Source organism: Vanellus vanellus, assembly GCF_965231255.1.
Source record: "Vanellus vanellus genome assembly, chromosome: 2".
In the NCBI taxonomy this organism is placed as follows: Eukaryota; Metazoa; Chordata; class Aves; order Charadriiformes; family Charadriidae; genus Vanellus; species Vanellus vanellus.
In genome coordinates this window covers 1,003,355-1,018,464 of record NC_138906.1, presented here as the reverse complement: position 1 = coordinate 1,018,464, position 15,110 = coordinate 1,003,355, and the positions used below count along the sequence as shown (strand labels likewise).

Below are 15,110 nucleotides of genomic sequence, written 5' to 3'. Positions count from 1 at the left end.
CACGCTCGGCGCCCTTCTCTCCAGAAGGGACGGTGGCTTCGGGTTTCTTTGTCCCTTTGGCCTCTACAGGAGCCGGTTTATCTTTTGAATCGGCCACCGTCTGAGGAAGGTCTGAGGAAGCGCTGTCAGTGTTTTGCTTTTTATCAGCGGTTCTTATTTCTTTATCATCCACCTTCGCCGCAGGAGAAAGGTGAACTTCGTCCTTCTTTGGTTTAACGTCCTGTTGAACTGAATGTTCCGCAGAAAGCGGTTTCCCCGCCTCGCACCCACCCCGGGAACCAGCCGCTTGGGCTTTACCATCTTTCTTCAATCCTTCTTTTCCAGGCTCCGTGTCCCCCAGACCGATCGGTTGCTCGCGAGGTTTCTGCGCCTGTATCTCCTCCCTCGCCCCAGCCCCAGGCTCTCCGCTGCTCTCCTCCGCCACCGCTTCAGGAGGAGGACGCCCCTCGCTTCCCGCCCCCCCACCTGCCCGCTTCGGGAAGCCAGAGGAAACATTGCCAGCGGTATCGGGGCCAACTCCTGCCGGCTCGGCAGAGGATTCCAAGTCGCTTCCTTGATTATTCCAAAGCATTTGAGGGCCAACGGGAAAGTTTTTAATATTTCTGTTTTCATCTACAAAATCCGTGTCTTCCATTGCGTATTCCATCGCAGGTCCCACGCGAGGCTGCACTTCTCTCCTGTTCGGTTTTGCCTCGAGAAGAACAGGTTGCTCAGAGGCATTTTTAGCCTTTTTATTACTTCCATCATAACTCCTCTTTTTAGATCTATCGGCAGCTGCGGACAAGGCGTGATCTGCCACTGCTGGATGCTCTGGGATGGGAAGCCCACCCCCCCCGCTGCGAGGGGCGAGACCTTCTGCTTCGGATTTGTCAGCCGTCTCAGGAAACATCTCTGCGCCTGCTCTATGCTCCAGAAGATGTGGCTGCTGCAAGTTGGCCTCCATCTTTTTGTATTTCTCTTTATCACTTGTGTGCGATTTTCCTGGCTCCAGAGGTACGGCAGGAGCTCGCGCTTCAGCAGCACCAGTTAGGTCACCTGGGAGACTCACTGACGTACTGGAATCAGTCTCTTTGCCTTTAGCAAAAGGCTGAGCTTGCTTAATACTTCCCACCTCTTCACCTACCGCAGGGATGTCACCTGCACCCGCTACGGAGTGCTCAAGACTATTTTTGCCTTTCACATCTCTACTTTTTTTCTTAGGCACGGCCATCACCAGTTCCCCGGCGGGACCACGTGCCAGAGCCACGTCTGCCCTGTGCTCTGGGAGACGCTCGGATCTATCTAGTTCCTTACCTTTATTCACAGGCCAAGTTTCTTTAGCGTTGGCTATTTCTGGCTCTGCTGTCTCTATTTTATGACCTGAAAGAACCGGCTGATTCGAGAAACTTCTTCTATCGCCACTCTGTATTTCGGGCTTTTCCAGCACCTCTTTGGTTATACCTGTCAGATTCTCCAGCGAAAGCCCTCGCTCAAAACCAGACACCTCATCTTTCTCAAAGGCAGTTTCTTTTGTGCTGCCACCTACCTTCTCTTTGCTTGGAGAACTGCTTGTTTCCACCCCCGCGTGCAGGACAGCTGCCTGCCCCAAAGGACTTTTTTCGGTTTTCTTTCTTTTCCCATCGCTACACCTCTTCCTAGCTTTGTCTGCCACCACTGCTCCATCGGAACGTACCGCAACCTCTTCACTTGCGGGAGTGGTTCCAGCCTCTTTGCCTTTAGCCAGCGAATCTACCTCCTCTGTTTTGCTGACGGTGTGAGCCACAGCAAGATGCTCTGCGTCCTCTCTCCCACTCCCCAGCGGGACCGGCTGGACTAAAGCACCCACATCACCTATTTCTTTTTTTCCAATGCTTTCTTTAGGCTTCTCTGTTACCCGTTCGATTGACCTTTGCATTTTAGTTACATCTGATGTGTTATCCTGAAAACACTCAGCAGTGACGCAGCCCCTCTCTCTGCCTTTATCACTAGTTTTATCAGTTGCATCAGGACAACTACTTGGGTCCACCTTATTCTCAAGAAAAGGCTGCTGGAAAAAACTTCTTTCACCCTTTTTACTTCTTCCATCGCTACCTCTTTTTTTGGGCTTGTCTGCAGGGTAGGCACGCGTAACGCTCACTGACGGCTGTTCTCTCGCAGCAAAACCTCTGCCTTTATCAGGGAAAGTTGTTTCTTTTATAGCCTCATCTGTCCTCACTCCTTCACTAAATTTGCCTACATCCTCCGAAAGCATCATCTGCTCAGAGAAGCTTTTGATTTTTTTTACTTTCCCTTCACTGCGCTTTTTTTTAGGTCTGTCCATCCCATGTGCGATATTGGGATCTTTTCCAGTCTGCTGCTCTAACGCAGTAAATCCTTTGCCTTTGTTTTTATCAGGGGAATCTGCTACCGTCGCTCTGTCCGCTGCTTCAGCGGAGGCGGGGGGGGCGGCGGCATCACACTTCGCCGGCAGCAGAAGCGGCTGCTCTGAAGAACCGTCAGCCTGACTGCTCCGCAAAGCCGCAACTTCCTCGGGTTTGGGGAAAACCAATGGCCTAGCAGGCATTTTACTGCTACCTCCTGGAGTCTTCAACACTCCCTCGGAAGTACTAAAGTCAACAGCCACACGCTTTTCGGAGGACACTGGTTTAGTTTCCTCAGCTGCCTTTGGCTCGTTAGGAAGCTCGTCAGAGGGGGCCGCAGGCTGCTGGAGGGATCCGCTTCCAACCCCTTTGCTTTTTTCACAACTACCTCTTTTCTTTGCTGCTTCTTCCCGGCACCCACTGGAAGTCTGAAGCTCAGGATGGACGGTGTCAGTGAACGCTTCACGCCCAGGAGACGCATATTTACACTCCTTCTCTTTATCAGAAAGGAGCAATTCTGAAGGTTTGGTCTCTAAAGGAGTTTCTACTTTGCTTAGATCGATCGCTTCTGAAAGCGGCGGCATCAGGTCAGCGCGTTTGGACTCCTTATACTCCCTCTTCCCATTTTTATTGGGAAAATCTCTTTCCATAGGCTTGGTTGGCACCTTTGCTGTAACGGATTCCCCCACCGTAGTCTTGCCTACCTGCTCCAAGGGAACCTCTTTTCTTCTGCCTTTAGATTGCAGCATCGAACTGTCATCTCTCCTTTCTTCTCTTTTCATGCCGTCTCTGGTTTTTGCATCCAAGACAGATTCTAACGGCACACTGGGTTTCCGGGCCTGCTGTCCTGGTGCCGAGAAGGCATTTTGCTCATCCAGGACATGACCTCCAGGTATGGTTTGAGCATCCTCTGGCATACCTGGAGCTCTGCAGTACGGCAGTACGGGACAGACATCTGGTTTTTGCAATTCAACAGCATATGGGGAATTTCTAGGAGCTTTTGAGACTGCGACATTTTCATCCCAGAACTCCATAGTTCTTGGCAGCTGGTTTCTCTTTTGTTTTGGTTTCTTTTTCTTTTTCTTCACAACGGCCAGAGAACCTTCCAAATCCCAGCTCTCCCTCGGTGCATCTCTGCAGCTCTCCACAAACTCCGACAGCACACGGGACGGCTGCTCAGTTGCCTTTTTATGCGAAACCCTAGTGCGAGGGGATGTCGCAGCAACACATCCAAGTTCCGCTAGGGAACAGGGGTCTACTTTTGGGTCAGTACTCTTCTGTTGTGGGAGACCTATCGGCCGTTCCTCTGGTACATCTGTAATAGGCACTGGTGCAGGTTTTGCTCTGCCAAACCTGCGTTCACTCGATTTGTTAGCTTGCCTTATTTGTGCAGTGGGTAGACCTGGAATACAGGAAGCCTGCTCAAACATCGAAGCAACTATTTGGTTGTGGGTTTTTTTAAAAATAAAATATATATACACTACATGTGATTTTAGCCATCTAAAACAGTCCGTACAGTCATATATGTAGAATTTTCCAGCACTCATATCATGCTAATTCTAAATCCACCTCAGTGGGGCTGGGATAGACATTTATATGCAAACCCTATTTAAACTACTACCGATAAATATGTCAATGTTTAAAAATACATAATTCCTGATACATGCTCTTACCCCACCGAAAAGCAACAGTTCTTGTAAGGACATGCTATCTCTTTTTAAAAATGCATTAAGGATCCATTTTCCCTTAGCAAGACAAGAAAACAGATATACTTTTTACATCCCTAACCAGCATCCTTCCAAAACGTGAAAATAAAAGTTAAGTGGAAAGATGAGACCAGGGAAGAGAGAAGGGGCATAATGGGGAAGGGGGAGCAAAAGAGCCAAGTTTCCCCCAGCACCCACGGTGGAAGCGGTGGAAGGCAGAACCTCCCTAACAGAAGTCATTTGCTGTACTCCGTTAGCAGCAGCACGAGGTTTCCTTAGCTACAAGCCACCCGTTTTAGAGAGAGCATCAGTCGTTTGTCAGTTAGCCCTGGCCCCCAAATCAGCCTCCGGTCACCGGCGTCGGCAATAACAGCTCGTTGGAGAGGCTGCGTTAGCGGAGCAGGAAAAGAAATTACATTTTCCTTTGGTAATTACAAAACTCAATTTGGAAGGAGGTCTTCACTAGGCATATTGTAATAAGAATTAATGGTCCTTTTTAATACCCAAATAAAAAGCTAGCAGTAATGGCAAAAAAAGATGGTGAGCTTTTAAATTCTACAGCAGACATGATAAGCCAGTCCCAGCGATAAAGTACTCAGAGCACCCATATTCGGGCTTATAGTCCGGTGAACGCGGAGGGGAAAAGGCTATTTAAGAGGGCAGGGATTAGAAGCAGAGTGCGAGCAGAACCGCTGCCGAATGCAAAGAACCGCACAGCTGCTTGGTGCAAAAAAGATTTCTGCTTGCTCAAGTGGCAACGCAGTCAGTAGGAAAAGGTGAAGAGTTCACAGAGGATTTTTCCATCGTAAAATTGAATTATGATTTGTATTCTACCTGTGGGCTCTTGCGGGGTTTTTTCTTGCTGAGGTTCTGCATGTTGGACGTGGTTGTGTTCAGCCTCCTCCTTTTGTTTCTCTGTAACAGCGACGTCCACAGTAGTAACAGATTTTTCTGGAAGGAGGTCTTTATTTTCTAGTGCAACAGCTTCTTTTGCTTCTACTGGAACTGAAATATGAAAAATATGAACAGAATGCTTCAGTTCTTGTGAATACAGGCAACCTGCAGTTTCAAAGCAAGCCCCTGGAAAAGGTTTAGGGTTTATTTTCATTTTTAAGAGGGAAGAAGTTTATAAGATGCGGTAGTCTGCTATGTGTTATCTCCTCACAATCCCATTTTGAGCAGCAATTTTGTTTTGGCAGACGTGCCAAGGTGGAGGTAAAGCATGAAGCAAAGACTGCCTTGGGGCTTAAGCACAGGGTGAGGGTTTGGGGGTCGGGGTTTTTTTCCCCCTTCTTTGTAGTCAAGCGAATTCCCACCATACTACTGGAATTCAAATCCAGAATCTACTCCGTTATCCGTCTGGAGTCCCTGTCTAATGCTAATCATCCACTATTCATATATACCTTAGAATATATTCATGCAGACACTACAAAATTCCTAGCTACACATTATTATAACAAGTTTTAATTTGTAAGACATAATTACATTGCAGAACAGTTCTCTATATAATTAATTTTATTTAAATTTTAATTAGAAATAAAAAATTATGACAGACATTGGTATAACTATGGATGCGGAAGAAAAAGACAAGTTACATGATGGTAATTTCAAATGTTAAGACTATTTATTTATAGAGTCCCCATGTTTGCACACACTAATAACCTTCTCAAAATTAAACCTCTGTTGGTTTCTCCTTAATAAGGGCAGGAGAACATTGTCTGCGAGGAAGGCTGGTTGGTACTGGGACCAGTGCTGTTCAATGTCTTTGTCGGCGACACGGACAGTGGGGTCGAGCGCATCCTCAGCAAGTTTGCCGATGACCCCAAGCTGTGTGGCGAGGCAGACATGCTGGAGGGGAGGGATGCCGTCCAGAGGGACCTGGACAGGCTGCAGAGGTGGGCCCAAGCCAACCTCATGCAGTTCAACAAGGCCAAGTGCAGGGTCCTACATCTGGGCCGGGGCAATCCCAAGCACAACTCCAGGCTGGGCGGGGAATGGCGGGAGAGCAGTCCTGAGGAGAAGGCCCTGGGGGTGCTGATTGACGAGAAGCTCAGCATGAGCCGGCAGTGGGCGATCGCAGCCCAGAAGGCCAACCGTATCCTGGGCTGCATCAGAAGTGTGGCCAGCAGGGCGAGGGAGGGGATTGTGCCCCTCTACTCTGCTCTGGTGAGACCCCACCTGGAGTACTGCCTCCAGCTCTGGAGCCCCCAACATAGGAAAGACATGGAGCTGGTGGAGCGGGGCCAGAGGAGGCCCCAGAGATGCTGGGAGGGCTGGAGCCCCTCTGCTGGGAGGACAGGCTGGGAGAGGTGGGGGGGTTTAGTCTGGAGAAGATAAGGCTCCGGGGAGACCTCAGAGCCCTTTCCAGTGCCTAAAGGGCCTCCAGAAAAGCTGGGGAGGGACTCTGGATCAGGGAGGGGAGCGATGGGACGAGGGAGAACGTTTTGACACTGGAAGAGGGGAGATTGAGATGAGATCTGAGGAAGAAATGTTTCCCTGTACGGGCGGTGAGCCCCTGGCGCAGGGTGCCCCGAGAAGCTGTGGCTGCCCCATCCCTGGAGGTGGTCAAGGCCAGGTTGGACGGGGCTTGGAGCAACCTGGGCTGGTGGGATATGTCCCTGCCCGGGGCAGGGGGGTGGAACTGGATGATCTTTTAAGATCCCTTCCAACCCAAACCATTATATGGTTCTATGACTTGGGTGGTGGGGCAGAATTAGCCAAGAGCAAAGCGCTGGCACCAGTTTTATACCATGTTTTGCCTTTCTCACCTGCTGGTTCTGAAAGATGGTTTGTCTGCTCTGGAAGATGCTCTTCGTGGTGGCTGAGAGGTGGTCTGCTGTCTTCAGCTTTCTCTAAACGGTCAACAGAAGCTTCTGGGACTTTTGATTCTTGTTCCACATTTGCAGTTGCTTCTGAAAATGGAACGGAAAGAATAAAAAATTTATATTATTTTTATTTTAGATCAGATTAAGCAAGATAAAAATCACTTCCTCACCTAATTCTTATCTTCCACAAGAAACTAAAGGTTTCCTCACCTTCAAAACAGTGGGAATCTGCTTTTTAGGATCACTTTCTACCAGCTCTCCCCTCCTGAAAGCCTGTGTTCTGCTAAAGCAAATCTTCCTGTATTGTCCCATATTTACTCTTTCATTCAACCACCTACGCCTCTGTTACTACATACTAGTAGGGATTTTTTCGTTAAAACTTCTCTTTTTTGAAATTTATTCCTATCATTAAACTAAAGAGTATTAGAAGGTAAGAAAGAAAATATCCCACTCCAAATCCTTCCGCAATCAATCCACGTGTACTGCCTCCGCCCAGTACCATTTGCTTGATTTTGACAGTAATTTTCTCTCCAGAAGGACAGTGTCCTCTGAGAAACCTGTGCAGCACAGAAAATTCTATTGTCCACCACATGGAAAAAACCAAAACATCTGCCAAGTGGGAAAAAAAAAAAAAAAAAGAAGATATAGGAGTTTTATCTTTTATAAGTGAAAAATCCTCATGAAGCACTTCCTCTGTCTGTTATCCTGACAGCAGAACTGAGCTCTACTTCAGATGTTTTGTGCAAGGCACACCATAAGCTTTACTACTAATAAAATACGCTTTTCCTTTGACAGTCTTAGGACAATTGTGCACCTGTGTGGCCATCACTACGTGCCACCAGTGCTGTGCCAACTTACAGTGGCCTTCTCACACCGCTCGCCATGCTATTCCAAGCCCGAACGAAGCTCTCGGGCGTAGGCGCTCACCTGCAGGAGGCTTGTCAAAGGGTGACTTGTCTTGCTCAACAGAAGACTCGGATGTCATCAGCTCTTCAGACGCTGCAACCTTGGTGTCAGCTGCAGGGGCAGACTTAGCTTCTGCAGCGGCAACCCCAGAGTCCACGGCAGGAAGAGGCTTGGCTTCTTCCTCTGCCACAGGAGCAAACCCAGAATCCATAGCATGATGATGGTTGACTTCTGCTGCAGGGGCAAACTCTGCATCCGCTGCTGGGGCAAACTCAGAATCCACAGCATGATGAAATTTAGTATCAGCTGCTGGGGCAAACTCAGAATCCACAGCATGGTGAGATTCTGCATCGGCTGCTGGGGCAAATGCCAAATCCATAGCCTGGTGAGATTCCACATCTGCTGCTGGGGCAAACGCCAAATCCATAGCCTGGTGAGATTCCACATCTGCTGCTGGGGCAAACGCCAAATCCACAGCCTGGTGAGACTCCAGATCAGCTGCTGGGGCAAACGCCAGATCCACAGCCTGGTGAGACTCCAGATCAGCTGCTGGGGCAAACCCTGCATCTTCTGCTGGGGCAAACTCCAAATCCATGGCATAATGGGACATAGCGTCTGCTGCTGGGGCAAAGCCAGTATCCGCCACTGGAGCGGGCGCAGCACTGACAGGAGGCTCGGCTTCTGGTGCAGGAGCAAACCCAACGTCCACAGCCTGAAAAGGGTTGGCTTCTGCTGCAGGCGCAAACCCGGCATCCAGAGCCTGAGGAGGTTGAGCGTCTCCTGCAAAAAGGGACCCGGCTTTTTCTGCAGAAACGGATGTGACATCCCAGGCAGGAGCACACGCTGCATCTGCTACAGAAACACGGAAATCAACAACAAAAAAAGAATGTGATTACCTGACAGTGTGCTTTTATTACTAAAGATGGGGCTTTCGCTCCCTGTCTGTCTTCTTGTCTTTGAGCATCACTTGCCTCCCCCAGTCACACCAGTGCACTCAAGTTGTACCAGTCCTTATGACACCCCTCAATGCACCCAAGCGCTTGTCCTACCACAGCCCCGTGTCCCTGGCTTTGTATCCCGGACTACAGCGTTAGATATCCCTTTGCTCTAACATACCTCAGCCAAGAGATGCACTGTTTTCTTTTAAAAACCACCCGATGCTCCGCAGCAAGCAAGAGCCCAGAGCTGCTGGACCCACTGCGAGCAACGCGCTCCCGCAGAACATACACAGGAATCACCAGAGCGTTGTCCTATACAGTGGGACACAAACTTTGGGTGTCACCTTCACAAGCCCAGCGTGTATTCCACGTGTATGTATTTATGAGCCCACCGTGTATGTGTTCCAACAGCAGAAAAAGTCCCAAAACGTTCCAGAGCCATACACGCTTCATTTTAAATATTGTTTATGGTGTTCCCGGGCGGTACAGCGCTGCAACGTGAGCGGAAGCACCGGCACTCTGGACACAAAAGGCACTGCCAGCCCGTGAATCACCAGCTGCCCTTTATTCTTTCATCCCCAACTTGGCCTCGTTCATTTTTTACATAATATCTGCTAAATACTGAGCTGTTAGTTTCAAAATAACATTTGTCAGTTCACAGTACAATCAAACCTCAGCATTCAAGTTAGCATTTTCATAAGATCCCCTCAAAGGAGTTTTTTCCGTCAGTTTTAGTTTAGCATTTCAGCTGTCCAGAGGCGAGTTTTCACAAATTATCAAAAGCCGGGAGCACTACATTTCTCTTCTGCAGCTATTAATTTCAGCAGCCCCAAGCACTACCCCTACTCCGTGTAATGCGGCACAGTGACCTCAACATCTCCGACACATTGCTGAGTAGATGTTAAAGAAAAAAAACCCAAAACATTTCTACTGATAGTTTGAGTCACATCTAAAAATATCTTCCCCAAACAATGGAAAATGTATTACATCTTATATTAGATACTTAATAAACTGAAAAAGGAACACAATAAACTGAAAAAGGAACAAAATTAGCAAAAGGGAAAAAGTCCTTTTTAAAATAGCACTTCAGGATCCATTTAGGTAAAACCAATAATCCAGCGGACCAAACCAAAAACATCCATTATGCACCAGCCCTCATTTGGGTTTGACTTTTTTTTTTTTTTTTTTTTTTTAAGTGGTATCCTGATGCTCTCCAAAATAAAATTTACAGATTGTGATTTTTACGGAAGAATAAGACAGTAAAGAAACAGATATTAAAAGTAGGATGGATGCGCCCCGGTGAATCACGGGAAGGACTGGAATAGAGTGTAAAGAAACTGGACAAAGACTGGTGCAAAATGTACCACGAGTTTGATGCTGTATACAAATACCTTAAAAACTCTGTTTTAAAGAAAGTCTTTAAAAGAAAGTCTCTCTAAAGAAAGTCTTTAAAACAGAAAGTTTTTAAGATATTTATGTATAGCTTCAGACTCATGGTATAACCACGATCTTGACACACCTTAACATTTTTCTGGAGCAAAAATTTGGAGAAAGTAAAGACTGATTAAATCTGGACTGTGACACAAGAGGTGAAAAATCGAGTAAACTTGCTATTTCTCCCCAACGCAATTCAGGTGTTATGAACCTTTAGCCACATGGAATTCATTGAATACCTCGCTGCATTTCCTCCAGGAGAGGCAATCTCCCGTCATTCCGCTGTTACAGCTTGCCCATCAAGGGCCCAAAGCCAGCACCGCTCTTTAGACTGGGGCAACTTTACCTGACTCGGCACCTTTTGGTCCATCAGCAGCTTCAGCCTCTCCGGGGGATGCCGTTGCTGCAGCAGGAAGGAAGCCAGGGGCCACGGCTGCAGGGCTTTCCGGCAAATCCGCCTTGATTGCTTCAGTCGCTGTGGGGGGCACTGGGCATATAAAACAAAGTTCGATTAAGCACTCGGATCTTAGCGAACAGCTTTCTCTTCTGGAGTTGCCAGGATGCGATTCGCCCTCCCAAGGCGCCGCCGGCGGCAGAGCCCACCCTGCTGCGTAAGCTCCCCCACGGCAGCGGCCCAGCCGGGCGGCACAAGAGCACCGTCGGGTTTTATTGTCAATTTTCAGAAGGTTAGTGTGTGCAATACTTAGAAAAAACACTACCTCAACATGAGCCGGCAACGTGCGATCGCAGCCCAGAAGGCCAACTGCACCCCGGGCTGCATCCCCCGCAGCGTGGCCAGCAGGGCCAGGGGGGGATTGTGCCCCTCTACTGCGCTCTGCTCTGGGGAGACCCCCCCGCAGTGCTGCCTCCAGCTCGGGGGCCTCAGCGCAGGAGAGACATGGAGCTGGTGGAGCAGGGCCAGAGGAGGCGCCGGAGCTGCTGGGAGGGCTGGAGCCCCTCTGCTGGGAGGACAGGCTGGGAGAGGTGGGGGGATTCAGCCTGGAGAGGAGAAGGCTCCGGGGAGACCTCAGAGCCCTTTCCAGTGCCTAAAGGGGCTCCGGGAGAGCTGGGGAGGGACTCTGGATGAGGGAGGGGAGCCATGGGATGAGGGGGAACGGTTTTAGACTGGAAGAGGGGAGATTGAGATGAGATATTAGGAGGAAATTTTTCCCTGTGCGGGTGGTGAGCCCCTGGCGCAGGTTGCCCCGAGAAGCTGTGGCTGCCCCATCCCTGGAGGTGGTCAAGACCAGGTTGGACGGGGCTTGGAGCAACCTGGGCTGGTGGGAGGTGTCCCTGCCCAGGGCAGGGGGGTGGAACGAGATGATCTCCAAGGCCCCTTCCAACCCAAACCATTCTATGATTCTGTCTATCTCTTATATTGAGAGAAGCTACTGCTGTGCCGAAGCTCAGCAACATTCAGTTCCAGAGCACCCCAGTTCCACACTGCGCCCAAGGTACAGCCACCAGCTCCAGAAACGCCTTCTACCCAGGACCAGTGTTCAACTACTTTCTTCTCAGCTTGTGCACCAGAATCAGCAATAGACATCCCATTACGGATCAAATATCATAATATACATGCAACTGCAATGCATCGCATTTACTTGATGGAGCTTCAAAGATTTGACTGTAAGCATAATATAAAGATAACCGGACAGAGTACATAGGCTTGCAATTAGAATTTAAAATTCTGTTGATTATGCGCGCGGCAAAATTATGTTTGTTGGTGCCCTCAGCTGCACCGACTCTTTAAAGCAGCAAACACGAGTGCTCCGAGTTACCACTCAAGTCAGCAGATTTGATTCTTAGTGTGCACAAAGACGAGAATCCTTGACAGTAATATAGTTCCAGTTTTCGAGTGTCTTTTCAAGAGTAAATTTTATTCACCCTATTTATTATTTTAGCGTCACGTACTGCTTGAACACACATCCCAACTGGAAATTGCGGTACCTTCACTGTAACGGAGACAGGCAGAATGGAAACGCGGTCTGGAATCGGCAGAGCTTGCTGCTGAAGATATTTTTTTTGCACACATCTACATCTGGTAACTCAATTCCCCAAACCCACGACAGGGCACGCTTTCAGCGGGTTAAAGCCCAGCCACACAACATGCCCCCCAAAGGGCATGCCGCTGATATCTACTGACGGCTGGCCTTGGAACTGCATACATTACATTTGTTACCCTAAATTAGACGTAAGCAGTCTATATCAATGCAGGGTTCTCCCCACCTCTTACAGCACTAAACCAGAAAATGCGTGTTAAGTAACATCTCTAAAACACGGATTTCTATTCTAAACTGATTCGAGAACCAGAAACGGTGCTTTTCTTGGTCAGGTCCCGCTTCACTCCATCAGTGCCTTTTGTTTCTTGAGAAGGCAGACACGGAGAGAAGCGCTGCTTCTGCTGTTCAGATACTCTCTATAGACTGTTCCTGCAGAACAAGTCAAAACTATTTTTACCTGATGGCTCAACAAAGAATGAGGCATCTGGTTCCTTCGCATCATGCTGAGCTCCCATCCAATGTTCTTCAGGCACTACAGAAAACACACGCATTTAGTCCCACCACCACCACTGCTTTCTGGTTTCAGTTGAAGGCATTGACTCTGCTGTTTTGCAAATTCATTCTCAGGTAACTTTTCGGTTCCCTTAAGAACAGTACCAGAACATCATGTTCTCCTGTGACTATTACTAGCAAAAGCTCGCGTCACAGCAGAGTTCCTGACTCCAGGACCTGACACAGCAGGTTCTTCACGCTATTTTTCTGGGCAACTGGCTCTGGGTGGCCCTGCTTGAGCAGGGAGGGTTGGACAAGATGACCCCCAGAGGTCCCATTCCAACCTCAACCAGACTGCGATCTCCTAACATCTTCAGAACATACACACAGAACCAAGAACTGTCATTGCCAATGGGATACTTTCTAATCTTGACTCATTTTATGTATCAACTCCCCCTCCAAGATTCTTCAGGACTACCAAACCAAGGTTTTCCAGCTGCATACCCTTCAAACCCAGCTGGCAAGACAGACAGTAATAGCAAAATATCTGTTTCTTACCTGCTTTGTCTTGCAGAAATTGTGCAGTTGAGTCCAGGCCCATGAAGGCTGATGGGTCTAGAGCCTCTGCAGGAGAATACAGAGGCCCCAAGAAAGGTTGTTCAGGTACCATCATGGATCCATGTGGTGCTAATGAAATAAAAAGCCCATTTATTAATCACTACGCACGCCCTAACAACTCCCCTTCAAAAGTTAAATTCTACACAACGCTTGGAAAGTAAACTATTCTGTTCTGCTCACAAGCAGTTTAGATGAAGTTTGTAAGCAGCTCTCTCCATTAGCTCATCTTTACAAACTGCGCTGTAAATTACGTATGCGCATATAGTTTTTTAGTAAGGTATAAGACAGTAACCACAGGCAAATTATTCCCTTTTGCTTTCTGCTCCTGCTCCCATGAATTGTTGTTAATAACCACTAAAACTCCAATAGTCCCAAAACTGAAGACCACTTTGTGGAAAAAGTTCACGCGTGTTTGGTTTCTAGCCACGAAGACAAGAGCCATTGGGAATGCCTGCTTTAACCCAACTTCTCCAGTCGCCCTATTTCCTTCTGCCTAAATAGACTTCAAAAAAACCTTCCTGGAAGTAGCTATCAGAATGGCTTTAGGCACAAAAGAAAAAAAAAAAAAGTGATTATAGAGTCCGTGAACTCATCAGCTTAATAATTTTCAGTACATGAAAGTCAACAGAGAAAACACCAAAAGCTGACCAGCGGGGACAGACGCCGTGGAGGAACTCACCATGGATGTCTCTGGAAGCATCAACATAGTCCGTGAACAGCGGCACATTCTTCATGTCAGTAGGAAACAATAAATCAGGCAGATTCTCCCCTCCGTGCATGCTGAAGGTGTCTGGAGGGAGACAAGAACAAGGCCAATGTCACCAGACACGGGGAAGACAACGCAGAGTAAGATCAGTTAAAAAACAAGATGAAGATGCGCCTGACACCACCACTGCACTGCTGAGGGAAAGCTGCTTTCCAGATTATTTACCAGCGGCAAACACCGTCATCATTAGAATTTATGCCCAACAGTCAAACACGGTTGCTCGGACCACTTCCTAAGGAAAACCTGACTCAAGTTTAGCTTATGAGTGTCGTGTGGAGAACCTGTCTCCTCCTCTCAGGAGGAAGGATCTGTTTCCGCCCTGATGGACACATACAGCCAACCTGAGTCAGGAACGCCGGCTCAGCTCCGGAGCAGTTAACTCGGCAGCAGACCAAGGAAAGCCCATGTAAGCCACATGCTCTCCTCCCCAAGAATGGTACACCAGTACATTCTGACTGGTGGACCAGTATTTTAACCAAGTGATGAGCCAGCGAGGAAAATAACATGTTTCCCAGTGTCCAGGCAGACGAGCAGCCTGCGCCCTCAGTGCCAGAGCGGGCGCGCTGGCGAGGCCATCAGGATCTTTAGTCCCCGTTCCCAAGTTGTCTGGTGTCAGCTTTGGTCGGCCTAACGTGCCTCAGCTTTCTTCTGCTTTTGGTCCGTGTTCTAAGTGGATGCATCGATGTCATCTGCAAAAGATGGTACTTTCGCAGCTGAGGGTTCAGCCAGAGAAAATTCCTTTTCTGCAAGGTTGGTTTTTTTTTTTTTTTTTGTGTGTGTGTGCACACATCTCTTTCCCCCTCTAGTAATCCGCATGGGCATTCAAAGCAGGCGGGACAGAGAGAACCATCACGTTGGCTTTTCTGAGATGGATTACTGCACTGAAACGCCACAAGGCGGAGAGTAGATACCTTCCCTGAGGATAAAATGCCAAAGAGACGACCGACCCTTCCATGACTTAGTCCCTGTACCGTAACACAGTCAAGGGCAGGACAGTGCAAGGGGAAGGAAACGTGGCGGCCCCCTCTCAAACAAATTATTCCATAGCTGACAAAGCCCTGGATGTGGTTCAGGATCAATGACTCC

The 15,110-nt window shown here is 48.4% G+C and overlaps 1 protein-coding gene across 5 annotated transcripts in view; it reads right to left on the bottom strand.

The window, feature by feature from the left end:
* Positions 1 to 15,110, bottom strand: part of MAP4 (microtubule associated protein 4) — a 179,542-nt gene that overhangs the window by 55,189 nt on the left and 109,243 nt on the right. For all 5 annotated transcript variants that reach the window (XM_082499280.1, XM_082499281.1, XM_082499283.1 and 2 more), the window contains exons 6-12: positions 13,938 to 14,048; positions 13,199 to 13,327; positions 12,606 to 12,680; positions 10,495 to 10,635; positions 7,798 to 8,628; positions 6,814 to 6,957; positions 4,880 to 5,050 (exon numbers count right to left, since the gene is read on the bottom strand). In XM_082499280.1, coding sequence (XP_082355406.1) covers positions 4,880 to 5,050; positions 6,814 to 6,957; positions 7,798 to 8,628; positions 10,495 to 10,635; positions 12,606 to 12,680; positions 13,199 to 13,327; positions 13,938 to 14,048 — 1,602 coding nt within the window. The remainder of the gene's footprint in view (positions 1 to 4,879; positions 5,051 to 6,813; positions 6,958 to 7,797; positions 8,629 to 10,494; positions 10,636 to 12,605; positions 12,681 to 13,198; positions 13,328 to 13,937; positions 14,049 to 15,110) is intronic.